Genomic DNA, 21,841 nt, shown 5'->3' with positions numbered 1-21,841 from the left:
CATGGAGCAGCTGCCAAGAACCTTGGGAAAGGCTTTGCATCTTCTCTTTGGTTCCAATTTCTTCTCTATCTCTTCAATTTGTAGAACCCTAAGTTCTCCACCATGGAGGGCTTTTCCTATTTGTTGAGATTAGTTGTAAAACATGGAATTCTTATGTATTTTGTGATGTTGATGATATATGCTTTTCCATTTCAATGTTAGTATTTGATTTCTATGCTTAATGCTTGTTGTGGCTTGATCACCCATGGCTTGAATTGTAGTTCTTGGTGTATTGAAAAATATGACTTGAACTTAGAACTGAAATTGAACACCTAATTGATGGAATTAAGTTGTTTGTAAATGCATGAGAATGAAGTGGATGAACTCTAGTCTTGACAAATTGTAAATACACTATGTTAAATTTCTTGCACACCAACTGTTTGATAAAATACCAAAAAGAGTTTGTTGTGTTTTTGTGCACTTTGATGCCTAATTGAGTTATAAAAGGAAGAATTGTCATGTGTTGCACAAGTCCCTTGGGAGAGAACAATATTTATCACTTGCTACGCTGCGACCGGTGCTTTTGCCGTTGGTTTTGCAGCCAACACTCCTCCCGGTCGTGCCTTCTGTTTCCTCCTGATTCGTTCAGAACTTTCCTTAACCACGATCGATCGGGTACCTGCTAAAGGTGCTCCGACGCTCAAGTCAACGGATGATCAAAGGGTAGAGATAGAAAGAGAAAGTAAATACTAGGAATAAATGTGCATTCAATGTAATCAACCACCTCCTACCTTTGACCTCTTATTTATAGTTGTCACCGTGGACCTATGATTAACAAAGTCTTAATCACGGTCCAATAACTAGTCCAATACTTTTAATCTCATTTTACCTTAATTCAGTCTTGATGTTCCTTTCTTCATGATCGGTCAGTTCACGATAGATCCATACATCTTCATGACCAACCGTATCTTCCGATTCTTCGGACCCTACGGTACACAAAACATTTGACATAAAATATTATACATAAATTCTAGTTAGAATGGTCTAGAATGAGATAGGATCTATAAATATATATACATTATAATCATATGAAGCATGATAACCACATACACAAAATACAAAATATATTACTTTAAACTATTACTTTCACATTTTTCTATTTCTGTACAATTTTCTCTATCTCAGCAAGTATTTCTTCCACAACCTCAAAATACTATCAGATTTCTATATTGATTTTTTGGTATCTTTTGTATTTGTAAATTTATAACCGTTGGTTCCACCATCTTTGCTAATTAAATTTATTTATTTTCCATGTAAAAATTACATAAATTATCAAATTTTGTGTTCGGATTTTCATAAATTTTATTGTCTGTATTCGTCGTTGATAAATATTTCTTATTTTTTATTTCATCTCCTAATTAAATTTCATTGAGTTTGTTATTACCAAGTAATTAACTCTCCACATCAGCTTCATTATAGTTAATATGCTGATTTGTTCATTTAATGAGTTGCTCATTTACTTTTAGGAAGTAATTGATTTTGTTGAAGCGACATCGTCTCTATGACCTTAATCTTTTGTCACTCTGATGATTTGTTTACTCTGTAGTGTCAGTTGTCAATAAAAGACGTTACTAGCATTCATTCAATAGATGCTAAGTGCGACACTAAAGCCGTTAACAAAACTGTAAGCTTATTTAAATTAAACATTTTATATATTATATGTGGAATTAAGTAACACTAAAACGGGAATTTAAATATTTTTTAAATATAAACTTAGTATCAAAGTAATAAAATTCTAGAAGAAAGTCTAAGATTAATTAAAATGTCATACAAATGTTAGAATAATGAAAACAAATTCTAGGAGGTAAATTTAAAACATTTTTAATAAATAGTTGTAATTAGGATTTTCTACAAGTGACAGACAATTATAAAATATTACTTTCATATTCTACTATTTTCATAATTTCTCTATCTCATTAATTATTTCCTCTATAATCTCAAAATACTACCAGTGATATAATAATTGTATTCTGTCATTTATTGTGCATAGAAAAATTATCATATTATTTTCATAACCTTTCGTCTATACTTCCAAAAGAAAAATTTTTCTCTTAACCCATGACTTATAACAATGTTCACTTTCTGTTCCCATAAGAAGCTTTTACTGATGAAAATTTTTATATTTGAAAACTCAAACTAAAATCATATTTTATCTCTCAAAAATGGTCGGGTATTGTTTAATCTAGTTATACAAATCTATCACTGTCTGAAGAGGGAGCTAAGAATGTTAGAAGATTTTAAACAACAAAAATGATTCTTTGACAAACCTAGTTTTTTACAATCATTTGATACTACTCTTACTTTTTGCTCTCTTCTTTCTTGAAAAACTACAAAATTTTACATTTTTTGGACCATCTTACCCTTATATTCTGTATTAAATAAATGTACTATCATGCTATTATTACTCTTTAAACAAAAGATGCTCTAGTATTATTTGTTCTCCAACCATGAGAGAAGCTATTGTTAGAAGATCATAAATGCATACTTAATATATATATATATATATATATATATATATATATATATATATATATTTGGTAGAAATTATTTTACAAAAAGTTTTAAAAAATCTTCACAAAAAGGACCTCTATAAATTACTTGAGAAACCAAACAAACTTTAATGAGTCAACAGTTACATGGGAAGGTTAAAACTTGGTAACATTGACTCTAAAACAACATAAAGAATATACTAAAACATCCATTATTAAACCCTATTTATATCCTTAATTACACACCCCTTGAAATAAGCTTTGATATTTACAGTACTTCATGGTAGCAACAATTAATGGGATAGTGCCGCCCACGCAATTTGTAATAATTCTAAATAAATTTTAGACTAAAATTGCATAATTGCAATACTGAAGGATAAAAACACAATTAAGCCTAAAGCTAAGGATCTTAGTTGAACTCCTAGCAACTTGAATCATTAGACAATTCATGTAACGTAGAAAACATTTTCCAATTTGAGTTCAGAACAAAAAATCCTATCACAGATAATCAAGAAGTAGATGTTTGGAGCACGGAATAATATATACTATCAATAATCAAAAAAGTATAATGAGGTACATCCAATCCAAAAAAGAGAAAAGGTTAGCCACTCATTTTCATTGTTAGGAATTTAATTCTAGCTTCCTAACTGTTTTAACTATCATTTATCTGTTACTCTCGTTGTATTAATACTACCTTTTCTAATGAGAAATGTTACTCGATTTCTTTATCTCTGTTTTACTCTCTCATTTCTCTGCATACGTCTTTCTGTCATTCCTTCTCTGCACAGGCTTATAGTGGTATCCAGAGTGAAAGGTTTCAGAACCTGGGAGACATCGTTTCTTGTGGAGAAATTGTGTTGTGAAGAAAAGCTTCACGCTACAAAGATGCCAGGCTTAATCCAGAGCAGTCTACCAGTCTTCGACGGGAAAAACTTTGAAGATTGGTGCGTCAAGATGGACGCAATCCTCGGGTTCCAGGAGATTGATGAAATAGTCAAGGTTGGGTTTAAAGAACCCGCAAAGAATGCTACAGGTGAGGAAAAGAAGGTGTTCAAAGAAAACAGAAAACTAGATTGCAAGGCACGCATGATCTTGCATCAATGCATCTCAGCGACGATATTTCAGAAAGTATCAAAGGCGAAAACGGCTAAAGAAACATGGGAGATCCTACAAGATGAATATGGAACTGCTGGAAATATGAAGGAGATTAGACTTTAGTCACTGCGGCGTCAGTATGAGCTTCTGAAAATGGGAGAACAAGAAACTGTTGAAGGGTACATAGGCAGAATTCAAGTGGTTGTCAATGCAATGCGTGCGTGCGACAAAGTTGTCAAGGACAAAATGATTGTCCATAAAATTTTGATGACCTTAACGACTCAATACGACCATATTGTCATAGCCATTCTGGAGAGCATAGATTTGGAGGAAATGAAGGTTGAAGAGTTACAAAACTCACTTGAAGTCCACGAACAACGTCTGCTGGAGAGAAAAACCGCAGAACAAGAAGCTGCGCAAAACATTAATCAAGCCTTGCAAGCCAAGACCCATAAGAGCCGTGGGATTGGCAGAGGTAGAGGTAGATCTCGCGGTGGTCGTGGAGGCAGAAATGGAGGAAGATACAGCGGACAACAGAACAAAGATGTTGAAAGCAATGAACATGGCAGTTGCAGAGGTAGAGGAAAACCTAGAGGTAGAGGTGGTAGAAAGAACACTGATAAAAGAAGTATTCAATGCTTTACATGTAACAAATTTGGCCATTATTCATCTGAATGCTGGTACAACGATAATAACAAGAAAGAACAAAGTGATGAGGTGAATCTTGCAAAGGAAGAACTTGTTTCTGATTCGGATCATGTTGCCTTGATGAATGTTGTTGCAAATAAAAGAAATGATGGTAAGTGGGAAACACGTGGTGACTCCATGCAATATGTGCTTAGTAGTAACAAAGACAAGTATGTAAAGAATATTGCTCAAGAGGAACATGTGCCATCGCCTGGAGAATCAACTCATGCAAAGGATGAAGTGTCAAAGAAAACTGGCCAGACAGAACATGTGTCATTAGCTGGAGAAACAAGTTACGCACAGGAAGACATGTCACAGGAAGACAAGTTACGTTGGAGAAACAGCGTGCTCTAACCATATGACAGGTAACAAAAAATGGTTAATTGATTTAGACACTAGTGTCAAGAGCGTTGTCCGATTTGCAGATGATAGTGTAATTCGAGCAGAGGGTTCAGGCAAGGTGTTGATCACACAGAAGAATGGTAAATCTGTGTACATGCATAATGTTCTTTATATGCTCACGATGAAAAACAACCTTCTAAGCCTTGGGCAGCTTCTGGAAAGGGGATACTCTATGCAGTTGTAGAAAAGAAACATTGAAGTCTATGACGAAAAGCAAAGGCTGGTAATCAAGGCACCTCTTGATCGAAATAGAACGTTCAAGGTTAAATTGAATGTTGTAGAAGTACAATGCCTAGCTGTAGAAGGTGCAAACGCAGAAGAGTAGCTTTGGCACTATCGTTTTGGACATTTAAATTTCAGAAGCTTGTGTCAGCTGAGAGATAAAAACCTCGTGAGAGGTATTCCTGAATTCACTGCACCAAGCAAAGTATGTTAAGGTTGTGTTTCTGGTAAACAAACTAGGTGTGCTTTCAAACAACACGCATACAAGCGAGCAGTACAAGTGTTGAATGTCATTCATGCAGATGTTTGTGGCCCTTTTGACGTGTCATCACTAAGAGGTAAGAAATATTTCCTACTGTTCGTAGATGAGTTTTCTAGAAAGCTTTTGGTATACTTACTTAAAGAAAAGAAAGAAACTTACCATTACTTTGTTCAATTCTGTTGCATGGCCGGGACACAATCGGAATTCAAAATCAAAATTCTTAGAACTGATGGAGGAGGCGAGTTTAATTCAAGAGACATGAATGAATTCTGCACTGATAAAGGAATCAAACACGAAGTTACTGCACCTTATACCCCTCAACACAACGGGTTGGCTGAAAGAAGAAATCAGATGATATTAGACATGGTCAGATGCATGCTCAAAGGAAAGGGGTTACCTAAATTTCTTTGGGGTGAAGCGGTTGCAACAACAACCTATCTTCTGAACAGATGCCCCACAAAAGCATTACCAGATTCAACACCAGAAGAAGTGTGGTCAAAGAGGAAGCCTGATGTTCGACACTTAAAGTGTTTGGATCAATATGCCATAGACACATACCAGTTGAAAGAAGAAAGAAACTTGATGATAGAAGTAAAGTTCTTATTCTTGTAGGATACCATCCTACGGGCGCTTATAGGATGTTTGATCCAGATAAACAACAAATTGTGATTAGCAGGGATGTCATCATTGATGAATCAGCCACTTACACTTGGAAAGAAGGTGAAACCATCCCAATTCAAAAACTTGATAATGTGATGACCATCTGGATGGGAGAAAATAATTTGGAAGAAAATAGACCAGTAACTATCAGTGTAGATGGAGACACAAGGTGACCACAAAGGACACAGTTCCCATCTACAAGATTCAATAACTATGAATTATTCTCTGATAATGATATTACTGACACTGGAGATATTGTTCAGTATGCTCTTTTTGCAGGTGCTGAATCACTCACATGGGATCAAGCCATTGGGATCAAGGAGTGGCGAGATGCTATGCAAGAGGAGCTATCAATAATTGAAAGAAACAAAACATGGAAACTTGTGAAGCTGCCAAAACATAAGAAAGCCATAGATGTCAAATGGATATTCAAAATCAAGTTTAAACCAGATGGTACAGTGGCAAAGCTAAAAGCTAGGCTGGTTGCTAAAGGATTCCTACAGAAGCAGGGATAGATTTCAATGATGTTTATGCTCTAGTTTCCCGGATTGAGACTATTAGACTTGTTGTAGCCATTGCCAATGTTAAAGGTTGGATCATTCATCAGATGGATGTCAAATCAGCTTTTCTCAATGGCCCTCTTGAGGAAGAAGTGTTCGTGAATCAACCACCAGGTTTCACTATAAAAGGGCAAGAATCGATGGTTTATCAGCTAAGCAAAGCCCTATATGGTCTTCGTCAAGCACCACGAGCATGGAACAAGCATATTGATGCACTCCTTATCAGGTATGGTTTTAAAAAATGTACAGTTGAATATGGAATTTATGTGCAATCTATTGAGTAGGTAGGTACGCTTGTGGTGTGCTTGTATGTTGATGATCTGTTGATCACGGGGAGCTCAACAAAAGAGATTGAACAATTTAAAATGAAAATGAAGAATGAACTCGAGATGACCGATCTCGGCAAATTAGGATATTTTCTTGGAATGGAGTTCGTGCAGACTGAAGGTGGAATGATTATGCATCAAAGGAAGTACATTCTTGAAACTCTGGACAAACTCAACATGGAGAACTACAACAACGCATGCACTCCTGTCATGACCAACATTAAGCTTTCATCTCATCAAGAAGAGGCCAAGGTTGATGTCACTTTCTTCAAGCAGATTGTAGGAAGACTTCGCTACATCTGTAACAGTCGACCAGACATCAGCTATGGAGTTGGTCTCATAAGCATATACATGCATGATCCAAGGCAGCCACATTTAAATGCAGCAAAGACATTCTCAGATATCTGAAAGGAACAGCGGACTACGGATTGCATTTATGCAGAACTGACAACAACACTAATAATGTTTTGGAAGCATGGTGTGATGCAGATTGGAGCGGAGATCAAACAGATAGGAAAAGTACATTTGGCTACCTCTTCAAGCTACTAGGAACATCTATATCGTGGTGCTCAAAGAAGGAAAGTGTAGTTGCATTGTCTTCATGTGAAGCTAAGTACATTTCAGTTGCAGAAACAACATGTCAGAGTGCATGGTTGGAGGTTGTTCTTCGTGAATTGAAGATTGAAAATCACAAACCCACATGTCTAATGGTGGACAACAAGTCTATGATAAATTTGTCAAAGAATCCAATCGCACACGGCAAGAGCAAGCACATCGAAACTAAGTATCATTACCTTAGGGAACGTGTCATTAAAGGAAAGCTAGAACTCATATATTGTCCTACAAATGAACATATTGTTGATGTGTTCACAAAGGCTCTACGACAGGATCGTTTTGAACAATTCAGAGAATTTCTTGGAGTTAAGTCATTAAGTGGCTTAAAATTTAAGGGGGAGTGTTAGGAATTTAATTCTAGCCCCCTAACTGTTTTAACGGTCATTTATCTGTTACTCTCGTTGTATTAATACTAGCTCTTCTAATGAGAAATGTTACTCGATTTCTCTATCTCTATTTTACTCTCTCATTTCTCTGCATACGTCTTTCTGTCATTCCCTCTCTGCACACGCTTATACATGAGAGTGAACTCACAGAAAAACAGACGAAGAACAATGAAGAAGTAACATCAGTTCTTTCCTGATCATCGAAATCGCCACCAAAATCTTAATTGTAGATGGATTTTCTTAGATTGTAGAGAGAGCCCAAAATCTGATTTCTTTTCTCCTATATATGATGTGATTACTAAAACAGAGCATCCTTGCCACCATACATTGGCTCAAACATTGGTTCTGATACTTCAGTTTTCAGAATCCTTTAAGGTGAAGAAACCAATTTTCGAAACATCTAAATTACACTCAATCAAGAAAAACAAAAAGCAAATACAATAACATTTAGAAAATTCCATCATTTAAATTAATTAGAAGATTATTGGTTGTCTAAAACAAACTAGAAAAACACCTACTTTCAAGGATTTTCAGGGTTGTATCTTTTATGCGAAAAGAACATTTGAGTTTGATGACTCTCAACAATTTCGTTGTGTCCTGGTCACCAGTAAAGATGAAAAACAGATAAGATAAAATATGTAGACAGAATTCAACTACAAGATGAAGTATAATGATAGTAGAATGAAATTGTAGTTTGTGAACAAATGCGTGGAATGCTATCAAGAGAACTTTAGGGGAGTTGCTCCCTCCACCTCCCCATTTACTTCCTCCACCTCCCCAATTTTTCTCAATTTTCTTTTAATTACAAAAATGTCCTTTTCTTTAACCTTTTTACCCTTTTTACATTTTTATTTTTAATATTATTTACCAAACTTTAAAAATATTCACTTTTACTCTCCTCACAGCCCCCCCTCCCCCCCCCACCACCCAAAAACATTTTTGTGATGTTAATGCCTGAGTTTCTCATCAGCTTCAAGGCTTCCTTAAAGTTGTGCAGTCTGTCACCTACATTACTTCCCAAAGCAAGCACTACTTCCTCTTCTTGTGAGTGAAGTTCTACAGAGGAATTTGGAGCTGTGTGGAAAGAGGAAAAATCGGGTACTACAATGAAAAAAAAGAACAATATGGTAATTGGGTTTAATTCACCATCCAAAAATAACGAATTACATTCCTTCTTTTTACATTCCTTCTTTTCACACACAAAAATGATATGTTGATGCTTTAAAATTCTGTATAAAAGCTTGACTGCATAATGTATATTTTTTTCTTTAAAAAATAAAAGGATCCCAATCAGAACTGAGAATGAACTTTTTTTTATTTAACTTTGATTACTGTTGTGCTTTTATACCAAATTTTTCAAGAGATTAAAGACCTATCGCCAAGGAAAATGAGCGATGCAAATACGAACCCAATTGCCAAAATGGAATCACAAACCCATAACAGAATGACGGACTAGAACGAACAACGAACCCAAAATAGATGAGGAACCCAAACATGTGAGAAAAGGGCGAAGAAGAAACCCTTACCGTCATTCTGCTTGGGAGAACTGCTGAAAGAATTTATCTCTGCATTACCAAACGGATGTCGACATCTGTTTCGCCTTAAACGGATGTTGACATCTGTCGACGGATGCCCATATCCGTTTAAGCGGTTTCACAAAGGGGTTACATACCTCGCCTCTGCTTTTTAACTCCCGCTTTTTAACACGGCTTCAAGCTCTGATAGAGCACCACCACCAAACGTACAGAGAGATATAATTGAATTTTAACACAATTCTTTCAGGCAATCTTTTTAAGTAATCTCTCAATTACCACATTTTCACATCATAATAATAAAGAAAAATAAAAGAAAGAATTTCTAGAAAAAAATAGAAGAAAGAATTTCTAGGAAGAAAGAGTAAAGATGAAAACATTTAGATAAAAAAAGAATAAATAGGTTATGTGTGAGGGAGATGAGTGACCTAAATCATAAAATTTTAACCCTAAATATAAATTTTTACTAAAGGATAAAATAAGAATAAAAAAATAGAACAAGGGGTAAAAATGGAAGAGAAAGGTGTAGGGAGCGAATAAGGAGATACAGGGAGTAACGCCCGAAGAGAACCAGCCCACGTCACACAGGAAGCTGCGGTATGAGAAATACTAAGTGCTTAGAATTATCTTATCTAGAAGATTGAATCCAATTGACTCCAAAATAAATTCTATCACGAAAACCAATAAAAATCACATTTTATGAGAAATATGGAAAGAATAGGTATAATATTAGAAAAAAATCATATGATAAGTATGAACTAAGAAGAAGGAAGAAACAGAGTGGATAAGGAAACAAGTTTACCCAACCAACAAGTGAATGGCAAAACTTTCGGACTTTCCCACATTCATACTATGTTCCCTAAATACAAGCATTAGTATTAAATTTCAAAAGTGGATATGAATAATAGAAATTCTTGCACATAAAACAGAACATTTAAGAGACCAAAAGTCGATGCGTGAAGAAAGTGGTGAGCTAGAGATTAAAATATTTGAAGTGAATAAGATTGTATTTGAAATGCTTCAAAGCTGTTGTGGAGAATTAGCACCTGTTGAAAATGTAGGCATGTGGGAATTGGTGCCTTCGTAATTTCCAACTTGTGCTTCGCATTTTACGTTTACTTCTTCTTAATCAAAATCTATGTATTGAATGTGAGCAATCTTTTCCCAGTCTTCACCTTCTTGTTTCTTGCACCGTTGTTTGAGCAACTGACAACGGCAGACCCTCCTCTGACAAGCATTGGAGGCTGGGACAACTCAAAAGATCCAATTTCTCAAGCGAAGAGAGATGAGAGAGAGCGTTGCAGTCGAGTTTCTTAAGATTTGGACAATCATATATCTCTAGATTAGTAAGAGAGAGTGGGAGTAAACCTTCACAGGGGAAAAACTCCACATCCACTTTGCCAATATAGAAGGATTTTAGAGAAGGGTTGGTTCCCCAAACCCCCTGTAGTGAGGCAACAAGTTTGGAGCAATTCATGAGATGCATTTCTTTTAGATTTGTTGGCAAGCATCCCTCAGATAATTCCACTCCTGGACAATTGCTTATTGACAAATAATTAAGGGATGGAAGGAGGACAGACATGCTTTTAGGCATTGATTTCAATTTCTCCAATCCTTCAATATGAAATCTCTCCAGCTTCTGTGCAAACAATCCTTCATTGGGAAATGATTCAAATTGAGAGCATTTTTCAATGCTCAGAGTCTTCAAATCATTATGACAGTGCTCCTGTGATATCATCTGTAGGTTATGACACTCGTCCAAACAAAGGTCGCATAGTTTTGGGAATATGTCTAGAGGGAAGTTTGTGAGCGAGTCACAACATTGACTAATATCCAACTCTACAAGCAAAGAGTACCAATGGTTTGTGGGAATATTCATGCCAGGACATGAATAAATACTCAAGGATTCAAGAGGAGTATCAAATACGAGGGGCCCTATCATATCAAATGAAGATGGCTCCATCTTCACACCTTCAATTTCTATGGCCTTGGGAATCGAAGCCACAAGTTGTTTGCATTGACCAATAGTTAGCTTTTTTAAGCGAGAAAGTTGCACTGGCAAGTTCCCTTTTAGTTTGGGACAATTCGTCACAGAAAGACAATGAAGACTTGGAAAAGCACCCTTCATGCATACCCATTCTTCGCATTCTTTCATATAAGCAAAGCTCAATGTTTCTAAGGATGCAAATGCAGAAGAGCTATTCCCGTAAAAATCAGCATCTATCCTCTCTATTTGATGAAGTCCGTCTATTGTCAAGTGCTTGAGAAATGTCAAAAGTCCAAGGGAAGGCAAAAATAGGCAATATTTACAGTTCGTCAAGGTTAAGGAAACAACATTTGTTAGAGAATTATCAGATAGCCAACGGGGAAATTTTGTACCACCATAGCAATAGATTACCAACTGCTTCAAATGTCTAGAAGGTTGCAAATTCTCAAGTACTTCTCTTTCTTTCATTGAATCGGCATTGTTACGCTCCAAATCCCAATGCAAACGTAACTCCTCGAGATGTTTTTTATTCTTGAAGTCTGCTACCAATGCATCAGAAGGATTCATAATATTTTCAATTTTTCTAATTGATAGCTGTCCTCGAAGATCAAGTTCTCCCAGCTGTTGAATACTGAACTCACTACTTTTGCCAACTTCAAACTTATCCATCTGTACTTGAAGATTCTTCAATTTTCCTAAAAGCACTGGAGCCTTTTCTAGAGGAGTTCTCATAAGTTCAAGGCAGCGCAAATTGGTGAGTTCGTGCAAAGTCGAGGGCAGCTCCTTCAAATAGAAACACGCGTTCAGCTTTAACACTTGCAGGTTACAAAGTGAACAGATTGAGTTGGGAAGTTTCCTTATCTCTGTGTTTGAAAGGTCTAATGAACGGAGATGTATAAGATTACCCACAGAGTCAGGGACCTCTCTTATGTAACGGTAAGATAAAGATAAGACCCGTAAGAACTTGAACTTTGAGATCAACTTTTGTATTGAAATCACACAATTTCTAGACATGGAAATAAATGTCCGTAGCTTTTTAGCATCATACAAAATCTTATACTCATGATCCTTTCCAGTGTATAGGTGATCTCTTACAGTTGAAAAGTGAAAAATTGTCTTTAGTACTCTTTCTGCTCTATCAACTCCGAACCTGAAACACACTTCACCAGAAACATATTTGGCCAAATCATTGAGAAGGTCATGCATGATAAAATATGATTTGCCGCATAAAGTGGTGTCTGGTTGAAAGAATGACCTCGATAATAGATCATTGAAGTATTGTTCGCCTACTTCTTCTGGAGACTTACTCTGTTGAGAGCATTGTAGAAAGTTTTCAGCCATCCATAACAGAATTAAGCTCTCCTTGTCAAACTTATGATCTTTGGGGAATAACGCACAGTAAGCAAAACATCTTTTGAGATGAGAAGGAAGATGATAATAACTCAGCAACAAAGCGGGGATGATTTTACTATCTTCTATCGATAAGTCCCATATGTTGCTTCTCAATACACCTTCCCACTCTGAAACAGACGATTTTGAGAGTAAAAGAGTTCCTACCGTTTCAAGGGCTAGAGGTAATCCTTTGCACTTTTCAACTATCTTCATGCCAATTTCCTTCATCTCAGAATTCAAGATAGAGTTTTCATCTTCGAATGCATGTTTAGCAAAAACTTGCCAGCTGTGATCTTCTTCTAATTGCTCTAGTTGGTGTACGTAGGTTGACCCGAAGGTACAAGCAACTTTGTTACTGCGTGTTGTGACAATAATCATACTTCCTTTAGCCCCATATTTAAGAGGATTTTGCAATGATTTCCAATGGTCTCGATCTTCATTCCAAACATCATCCAGAACGAGGAGAAATTTTCTTCCTGTCAACTTTTCTTTCAATCGTCCCTGAACCATATTTAGGTTTCTGCTATCATCAATTGACCCTTGGATTGCCTCAAGAATTGCTCTGGTTAACTTGAAAACATCAAATTCATCAGAAACGCAGACCCAAGATTTCATAGCAAATTTATCCTCTATCCTTGGGTCGTTGTATAAATGTTGAGCCAATGTGGTTTTACCCATCCCGCCCATACCCACAATAGAAAGTATTGACAACTTATTATTATTGTCTGATGTCAGGTAACTAAGGATAATTTCTTTGTCCTTATCTCTGCCATAGAAAACATCATCCTCAGCCACCAACGATGAGGATTCAGTTTTTCTCTCTAAAACTCTATTATGGAATTCGGATCCAACACCTTTAGAAATTTTGAAATCTTGGACAACCTTTTGGTTTAAGAGAGATTCTAGATCATCTAGGACTTCTATCATCTTGTATTCGAAAGTGCGTACCTTGCTAGCACTAATCTGAGATTCAACTTTCAACTCACTTTTGTAGAATTCATAGTCTATTTGCTCCAACAGATCCTCTGCATCATACAAGGCGTCTCTGACCTCATCAAGCCATTCTTTGACCAATGAATTACTGAACTGCTTTTGTTCTGCATCATCTACCACAGCATTGATGTCCATCAGCTTCCTCTTCAACTTTTTCAGCAGCTTCTCATCGAGATTTCTCCCAAGAAAGTATTGCAGAAGTTTATGAGAATCCAGCTTGTCAAACAGCAGTTGAAGAACAGCTCCGAAAAGAGCACCACCAAGTGTTTCTACGACTGGCATTGTTGGAAAGAAAGTGACCAAATTGAGGAGTGAAGCCGTTACCCAAATGAAGGACTAACAAATAATGAGTGAGTATTTTGTTCGAGATGGCTTTACTTCAACAAAGAAATGATGGACAAAAAGCAATGGCTGTTGATTATTTCCGACAGCACAACGTGTGTTTGATAAACTTTGTAGTATATCAACTTTGCTTTACTTGCTTTCTTTTACATCAACGAAATTTCAACCAACTTTAGTGGATTTGTCTATTTCATTGTCTTGCTTTATGAATAAAGACATCCAAGGCACTTACATCTTATTACATGATTATTAAATATGTCCATTTCCAATTTTCTTTAGTTTTAGCATAAGTTGTTTGCTTATTGAGAATGATTTGGAGCTTAAGAACAACTATATTGTTAAACACTCCATTACTGCTTCAATTGCCATAACAGGTAAGACCCTGGTCTCATAAATTCCGATTCGTTATATCTCCAAACATGGAATTGTATAGGTAAAAAGTAACATGTCCACGATTATTTCATTTTTGAAACTGAACTAATCGAAAAACATGACCTTATCCATAGATAAATGTAATAGCATAAGTCTTTCACGGTCTCCCTTGTTTATTTATATAGTATTAGTTATTATGTTTATTAAACATTCTTTTTCTATGAAAATGATTATATATAATATATATATATATATATATATATTTCTTAGCCATTGTTATTTTGATAAGGTGATGAAAAGTCCAGGAGTGGAAAAAGAAAATGAAAATTAGAGTAGAAAGTGAGGTTGCTTAAATTAGGTAAAAGAAAGAATAAATACATGAAAATGTAGGTGTATGTAATTTATTTATAAGAAAACAAATGTACTAATATTAGTTTTTCTTATGCAACTATCTTAGTATCTTTGTGTTCATTATAGTTGGTTTTTAATAAGTTAAAATAAGATACAATTTATACGATAAAAAATATTCGTTACCAATTTTAATTATAAAATTTATATATTAAATAAATTACAATAGCGAAAATTTGTTCCAATTTATGCTCTATTGAAATCTTAAGAGGTGACTTTTCGAAATTAAAATCATAGGATAAATACAAATGCTACCAAATACATACACTATTCAAAATGAGTATATATACCGAGGCTTTATATTGGTACGTTAAGTTTAAAGAGCTAAGGATCTATCTAAATAATATAATAATATACAAAAATAATAAAGGATTTAGCAACCATAAATTTCAAAATTTGTTGGTAAATAAAATTTTTAAGTTTTTTGGTAAAATTTGTGGAGAATAATATTACTGATGAATTTATTTTCATCAATAATTTCATGAATTTTTGTAATGAATACATATATCACTACTGTAGGAAAGATTTATGACAAGTTATTTTGGACACTATATACTAATGCAAATAATACTTTTTATAATAATTTTTTATAGTAATTTTTTATATTAGTTAAAATTTATCAAGTATAAAAAGTGACGCGATAACAAAATTGTTTTGTCTTCTGATAGTTCAGTTTTCTTCCTATTTGTTTTAGCAAATTTCTCTCCCTCTTATTTGTAATAGATAAAATAGGTGTAGAGAAATGCTTTGTGTGGAGTTACTCAAAAGGTTGGTTGAGGCTTTTAATCATGAATTTCCAAGTTATTAAGTTTAGTTCTAGTTATGCTGATATCTACTTATCCTATGAAGGATTAGCATTATTGTGAGAAGAATGATGTATATATAAAAGAAATATGGAGTAATGAGTATATACTAAAAAAAGTCTAAATTGATAAGACATGATTTGGGAGTAGGGATGGTTAAGCTGCAATGCCTATTTCTCATTTCCACTGAAATATTGATTTTAAAAATGTCAATATCATTTTATTTCTTCTTTTTCTGTCTTTTTTATTTGTACATAAAATATATCTTTAATTTCGTTTTATTTTTCATCTATTTTTATTGATTCTTTTTATGTAATCATTGTATTTGATGTAATTCATGAAACATTTTAAGCTGAAAATAGTACGCACAAGGTGTCCCCTGGACTGATCTTTAACCATAACTCTGTTTCTTAAATACAAACATTGGTAACCAACTTCAAAAGAGAATATCGATAAGACCTTAAAAAGACAAAAAATTGATGCGTGAAGAAAGTGGTGAATTCAATATTAAAATATTTGCAATAAATAAGACTTTATTTGAAATGCTTCAAACAAAGTGAGGAAAGCCTGACAAACCAGACGACAAATGTAGGTATATGAGAACTGCTGCATTGGTATATACTTGTCTTTCGACTTATATGTTTACTTCCTTGTTATCAACAACTATGGATTTAATGTGAGCAATCTTTTTCCAGTCTTCACCTTCTTGTTTCTTGCAGCGCTGTTTGAGCAACGGACAGTCTTCAATTATGAGTGTTGAGATGGATTTGGGCAGACCCTCCTTTGGCAAGCATTGGAGTATTGGACAATTATCGAGAGTTAACTTTTTAAGAGAAGAGAGATGACAAAGACCCCTGTAGTCGAGTTTCTTAAGATTTGGACAATCTCTTATGAATAGCTCAGGAAGAGAGAATGGGAGCAAACCTTCACCCGGAAAACACTCCAAATCAACATTGCCAATATTCAAGACTTTTAAGGAAGGATTGGTTCCCCAAGCGCCTTTTAGGGAGGCCACAAGTTTGGAGCAATATCGGAGACGCATTGTTTTTACATTTGATGGCAAACATCCCTCGGACAACTCCACCACTGGACAATTGCGTATGTACAGATCATTAAGAGATGGAAGAAGGGCAGACATGCATTTAGGCATTGACTTCAATTTCTCTAATCCTTCGATAAAAAATGTCTCTAGCTGACTTGCAAATAATCCTTCATTGGGAAATGATTCAAATTTAGAGCATTTTTCAATGCTCAATCTCTCCAAATGATTGTGAGGGTGCCCCTGCGATATCATCTGTAGGTTACAACACTCGAGTAAACTAAGCTTGCGGAGTTTTGGGAACAAATCTAGAGGAAAGGTAGTAAGAGAGTCACAACCATTGATATACAATTCTACTAGGGAATTGTAGGAATGGTTAATGATATCAGATGAAGATGGCCACATATTCACACATTGAATCTCTACGGCCCTGGGAATCGGGGCCCCAAATTGGCTGCAGTTCTTTACAGTTAGTTTCGTTAAATGACAAAGGTTCTCCGGCAATTCTTTCAGCTTGGGACAATTTGTCAGAAAAAGACTTTGAAGACTTGGAAATGCACCCGTCATGCATTGCCATTCTTCCCATTCTTTCATATTAGTAAACCTCAATGTTTCTAAGGATGCAAATGCAGAAGAGCTATTCCCGTAAAATTCAGCATCTATCCTCACTATTTGATCAAGTCCGTCTATTGTCAAGTGCTTGAGAAATGTCAAAAGTCCAAAGGAAGGCAAAAATAGGCAATATTTACAGTTTTTCAAGGTTAAGGACACAACATTTGTTAGAGAATTATCAGCTAGCCAACGGGGAAATTTTGTACCACCATAGCAATAGATTACCAACTGCTTCAAATGTCTAGAAGGTTGCAAATTCTCAAGTACTTCTCTTTGTTTCATTGAATCAGCATTGTTCCGCTTCAAATTCCATTGTAAACTCAGCCGCACAATATGTGCTTTATTCTTCAAATTCGTCTCATAGGGGTTTGTGATACTTTCAAGATTGTTAATTGACAGCTCTCCATGAAGATCAAGTTCTCCTAACTGTTGAATACTGAACTCACGACTTTTGCCAACCTCAAACTTGTCTATCCACACGTGAAGATTCTTCAACTTTCCTAAACGGAGTGGAGCCTTTGTTAGAATAGTTCCCTTAAGTTCAAGGCGGCGCAAATTGGAGAGCTCGTGCAAAGTCAAGGGCAGCTCCTTCAAATTGACACAATTGTTTAGCTTCAATTCTTGCAAGTTATAGAGTGAACAGGTTGAGTCAGGAAGTCTCCCTATGTCAGTACCTGAAAGATCTAATGAACGGAGATGTATAAGATCGCCTATACTGTCAGGCACTTTAATACACCAACGACATGATAAGACCCGTAAGAACTTGCAGTTGGAGATTAACTCTTCTATTGACATCTCACGCCACCGAAAGGTTATAAAAGTTCGTAACCCTTTAGCATCACATAAACTCTTATAATATTGAGTAGGACCACTTAAATATGATAAGTGACGGGTTTTCCTTGATACTTTTTTTTCACCATCAACACCTAACCTGTAGCAGATTTCACCTGAAACATATTTTGCTAAATCATTGAGAAGGTCGTGCATGACAAAATATGTTTTGTTGTACCAAATTATTTGCTTAAAGAATGACCTTGAAACTAGATCATTGAAGTAGTTTTCACCTACTTCTTCTGGAGATTTGCTTTGTTGAGAGCAATCTAGAAAATTTTGAGCCATCCATAAGAAAATTAAGTTCTCCTTGTCAAACTTATGGTCTTTGGGGAATAATGCGCAATAAGCGAAACATCTCTTGAGATGAGAAGGAAGATGGTAATAGCTCAACAACAAAGTAGGAACAATTTTACTATCTTCTATTGGTAAGTCCCATATCTCGCTTCTCAATACACCTTCCCACTCTGAAACAGATGACTTTAACTGTAAAAGACATCCTATTGTTTCAAGGGCCGGAGGCAATCCTTGGCACTTTTCAACTATCTTCACACCAATCTCCTTTAGGTTAGAATTCAACTTAGAGTTTTCATCTTGGAATGCATGTTTAGCGAAAATTTGCCAGCTGCGATCTTCATCTAATTGCTTTAGTTGGTGTATGTAGGTTGACTGCATGATAGAAGCAACTTTGTGACTGCGTGTTGTGACTAGAATTTTACTTCCTTTAGCTCCAAACGTCAGAGGAGTTTGTAATGCTTTCCATTGTTTTCTGTCTTCGTTCCAAACATCATCCAGAACCAGAAGAAACTTCCTTCCGAACAACTTTTTTTTCAATTTTCCATGAACCATTTCTAGGTTTTCACTGTCATCTCTTGAATTAGTGAAAGCTCCAATAATTGCTTTGGATACTCTCAAAGCATCAAATGCATCAGAAACGCAAACCCAAGCTTTTTCATCAAATTTAGCTTCCTCTGTCTTTGAATCATTGTATACATGTTGAGCAAGTGTGGTCTTACCCATCCCACCCATACCCAAAATAGAAAATATTGACAGCTTATTATCATTAGTGTCAGATCTCAGCCAACTAAAGATCATTTCTTTGTCCTTGTCTCTGCCATAAATAACAGAATCTTTAGCCATTAAGGATGAAGATTCAACTTTTTTCTCTGACACTTTATTACCAAACCCAGATCTAACACCAGTAGAAAGTTTAAAATCTTGAACAACCTTTTGACTTAAGAGAGATTCTAGATCATCTAGGACTTCTATCATCTTGGATTCAAAGTTGCGTACCTTGCTAGCACTGGCTTGCAACTTAGCTTTCGACTCACTTTTGAAGAACTCATAGTGTATTTGCTCCAGCAGATCTTCTGCATCATACAAGACGTCTCTAACTTCATCAAGCCATTCTTTGACCAATGAATTACTGAACTGCTTTTGTTCTGCATCATCAATAACAGAATTGACGTCCATCAGCTTCCTCTTCAACTTTTTCAGTAGCTTGTCATCGAGATTTCTCCCACGAAAGAAGTCCAGAACTTGATGAGAGTCCAGCTTGTCAAATAGCACCTGAAGAACAGCACCAAAAAGAGCACCGCCGAGTGTTTCAAGGACTGGCATGGTTGGAAGGGAAATGACCGAATCAAAGAGAAGAAAGGATTGTGAAAAATTAGAGTTCTAATCATGAACAGAAGTAAGAATTCTAAAATTTTCATAATTTATCATTTTGAGATTGTTTTGTTCTAATCATAAAAGTTAAATCTTCTTTCAGATGATAGATGATTAATTATATTTTAAATATTTTATTTTCTATTTTCGTCTTCAGTATAACTTTTTTTTTTTAATTAAATTTCTATTTTGATGAATTTTGTTCAATTTTATTTAATTTGATTTTTTTTTTATAAACTCATGGTGATGGTGATTAGAACTACCACTGCCACCGCTCACGTTGGTCATTATTGGAGGTTTCCATGCGAAAATCCAAATAGTGACAAGTAACATCCACAACACCCATACATTATTTCATCTCAAACAAACTCTATAATCTCAAATAGTGTGTTGATTTGATATCTTTTCTATCTCGTCCATCATTTGATCTATTAGATCTTTATTATAATTATTATGTTTTCACTAACTTGCGCCCTTAATTATAATCTATTATATCACTTAACATAATTATTATCCTTTACAAATTGTTATTTTATAATTAGGACAAGTATTAATGAATTAAATAGTTCCTAGTTGTATTTTTACAAACAAGAATAAAATAATTGATTATCATTTAACATAATTAATTAAGTCTAAATTAAAATGTCTTTATAAACAGTTTTTGAGATTGTCTGTGTACCATAAATATTTTCAATAGCTTATACACTTTGAGATATTCATAAACATTGTTAATAAAAGCTCCAAAAATATTTTTTTTTTTTACAATTCATTGAATATAGAACCTTAATAAAAAAATATCACTTTCAAAACATAGTTAGATTCAGTAGTTTATCCTATATTATAAACAAATCATTTTGGAGGTCTCTATTTTTTGCATAATCATTTTATATAGATTTTTGTATTTTTTTATTCCAATTAGATTTTTGTCTTTTAAAATTGACTCAATTGAAACTTGTAACTTGCTAACTGCATAATTGTTAATGACGTGACGCAGTGAGATTACCTTATTAATTATGTGAATTTGTAAAGTAAAAATGAAATAAAAAATGGGATTTCATTAAATCCCTAAATTAGAAGATGGAAATCTCTAATTTAAAAAGGTGCTTAAGGTGATCGAGGTTGTTGTTCAAGTTTGTTAAGCTTGTTGTTTGAGGTTGTTGTTGTGCGATGCAGGTGGGTGACGATGAACGTAGTTGTTCAAATAGGATGTCGAAAGAGCATTCTTGTTGTTCGTCAACATGCAATGTGTAGCGGAAGGAAACCCTTAATATGTGTTCACTGATTTACTACTATGGACAGAGATGTGTGTTGAGAACTATTAAAACTATGAAAAATCGAGGCAAACAATTTTAGGGATACTCCAAGTATAAGGTATGACAGATTGAACCTATGTATTTTGTGGTACTATTTTTGAGAAGAGACCATTGTGGTTGATTGTTGTGTTTACATAATGGTACTGAAGACGCTGGTTGCAACTACTTCAAATGGTATAGTGATAATGAACAAGACGAAAGAGGTACCGTACCTACTTCAAGTGCGAAGGAAATAAAGAAACTTTGGTGAACAGTGAAAAAATGGAGACTAATAGGAAAATGATATTTAATTTACAAAAATTTGTCTTAATTGTTCAAAAGTAGATGAAGGTGTTGATATTGTTGGTTTCTGTTTTATGTGTAATAAACACAATTTTAGTTTCAATGTTGATGAGAATGGAATGATATGTTGTAACTTTGTTGTAGCTTTGTTCCATTTTAATCAATCGAAGACTTGTTTTATGTGTTTATGACTAAAGTAATTGAATTGTAGTTATGGAATCTAATATGATTCGCTTCCATTCCTTGCATCTCACACTTGAAGTAGATAGTTTTATGTACCCTATAATATTAATCTTATAACTAACAATATTGTAGAACACAGATCCCTGTATCATTGAAATTTCACTTTAATATATGAGTTAGATAATTAACGGAGCAATGCAGGCAACATCACTAAAAAGGGTACTTTAGTTGAATTTGATATCTTGTAAAGAAAGGTTTATATAATGGTTTGCTATGGTAGGTACTAAGCAAATATATTCCAGCTTTTTTATATATAGCATTGGCACAATGAACCAAAGCGG

The 21,841-nt window shown here is 34.9% G+C and overlaps 2 protein-coding genes and 1 pseudogene across 3 annotated transcripts; 1 reads left to right on the top strand and 2 right to left on the bottom strand.

Annotated features, from left to right (window-relative positions):
- The first annotated feature begins 6,805 nt into the window (after positions 1-6,805).
- On the top strand, positions 6,806-7,150 carry LOC106754314 (uncharacterized mitochondrial protein AtMg00810-like). The gene has a single exon (XM_014636326.1). It carries the CDS (start codon positions 6,806-6,808, stop codon positions 7,148-7,150), a length of 345 nt encoding a protein of 114 aa, XP_014491812.1.
- Positions 7,151-9,986: 2,836 nt separating this feature from the next.
- On the bottom strand, positions 9,987-14,072 carry LOC106754310 (annotated as a pseudogene).
- Positions 14,073-15,815: 1,743 nt separating this feature from the next.
- LOC106754309 (putative disease resistance protein At3g14460) lies at positions 15,816-19,763 on the bottom strand. Of its 2 annotated transcripts, XM_022777906.1 has the most exons (2): positions 19,348-19,457; positions 15,816-19,165 (listed from the first exon to the last, which is right to left on the bottom strand). In XM_022777906.1, the coding sequence occupies exons 1-2, from the start codon at positions 19,452-19,454 to the stop codon at positions 16,207-16,209; spliced, it is 3,066 nt and encodes a 1,021-aa protein (XP_022633627.1). In that variant the 5' UTR covers positions 19,455-19,457; the 3' UTR covers positions 15,816-16,206. The 2 variants fall into 2 exon arrangements, with proteins under 2 accessions (XP_022633627.1, XP_014491808.1); XM_014636322.2 differs by having other exon boundaries at positions 15,816-19,763.
- Between the last annotated feature and the right edge of the window lie 2,078 nt (positions 19,764-21,841).

Source organism: Vigna radiata, unplaced genomic scaffold (genome assembly GCF_000741045.1).
Source record: "Vigna radiata var. radiata cultivar VC1973A unplaced genomic scaffold, Vradiata_ver6 scaffold_290, whole genome shotgun sequence".
Classification (NCBI taxonomy): Eukaryota; Viridiplantae; Streptophyta; class Magnoliopsida; order Fabales; family Fabaceae; genus Vigna; species Vigna radiata.
The sequence above is the reverse complement of the archived record's forward strand: the minus strand, read 5'-3'. Positions and strand labels throughout refer to the sequence as shown.

Bases quoted from the DNA above. Each gene is read 5' to 3' on its own strand.
- LOC106754314 (XM_014636326.1), top strand. From the start codon at position 6,806: ATGACCGATCTCGGCAAATTAGGATATTTTCTTGGAATGGAGTTCGTG.
- LOC106754309 (XM_014636322.2), bottom strand. From the start codon at position 19,674: ATGCCAGTCCTTGAAACACTCGGCGGTGCTCTTTTTGGTGCTGTTCTT.